The sequence below is a fragment of the Fonticula alba genome (assembly GCF_000388065.1).
Source record: "Fonticula alba strain ATCC 38817 unplaced genomic scaffold supercont2.4, whole genome shotgun sequence".
Lineage (NCBI taxonomy): Eukaryota > Rotosphaerida > Fonticulaceae > Fonticula > Fonticula alba.
This window is the reverse complement of record NW_009242974.1, coordinates 1333887-1334418: the sequence shown is the minus strand read 5'-3', so window position 1 is coordinate 1334418 and position 532 is coordinate 1333887. Positions and strand designations below refer to the sequence as shown.

At 72.0% G+C, this 532-nt stretch overlaps 1 protein-coding gene across 1 annotated transcript in view; it reads right to left on the bottom strand.

The window, feature by feature from the left end:
- Positions 1-131, bottom strand: part of H696_02825 (hypothetical protein) — a gene marked incomplete at its 5' end in the record, with an annotated part of 4836 nt that extends 4705 nt beyond the window's left edge. The window contains one exon of the mRNA XM_009496724.1: positions 51-131. Coding sequence (XP_009494999.1) covers positions 51-131 — 81 coding nt within the window. The remainder of the gene's footprint in view (positions 1-50) is intronic.
- Positions 132-532: the final 401 nt, after the last annotated feature.

Here is a 532-nt window from a genome sequence, read left to right as displayed (position 1 = left end):
ACACACACGGACACACACACATAGGCGTACCTGGCGGGCCCCGCACGCACTCGGACAATACACAGGACACTCCCCCGGGCGGGCTGGCGGCAAACGCCAGCCCGCCCGGGGAGGGCAACGCGGACCATCATGCCAGGGGAGCGCCGGAGGGTGGTCTCGCACGCCTGGTCTCGTTTTGAGCGGCGGGCTTTATATTTCTGTCCTGCTTGTTTTTTTGCCCATATGAATATCGCCCGGCCGCGGCTTTATTTGGTGGTGGCGGTGTTAGCAGAGGCCCTTCTCCGGGCTGTTTGTCGCACCATCTGCTCCGCCCCGGCCGGGGTGGAACAGGCGCCAGGGCCCGCCCGGCCCGGATGGGGAAGTAGCGTGTGCCGCCGATCCCCGCCTCCTCCCCCCGGGGGCGGGCGGACAGGGGGGGGGGGGGGGGCCAGCGGGGGGGGCGGGCAAATGGGGCGGACAGGGGGGGGGGGGGGGGGGGGGGGGGGGGGGGGGGGGGGGGGGGGAGGAGAACCGGCGCGTGAGTCGGAGGCGA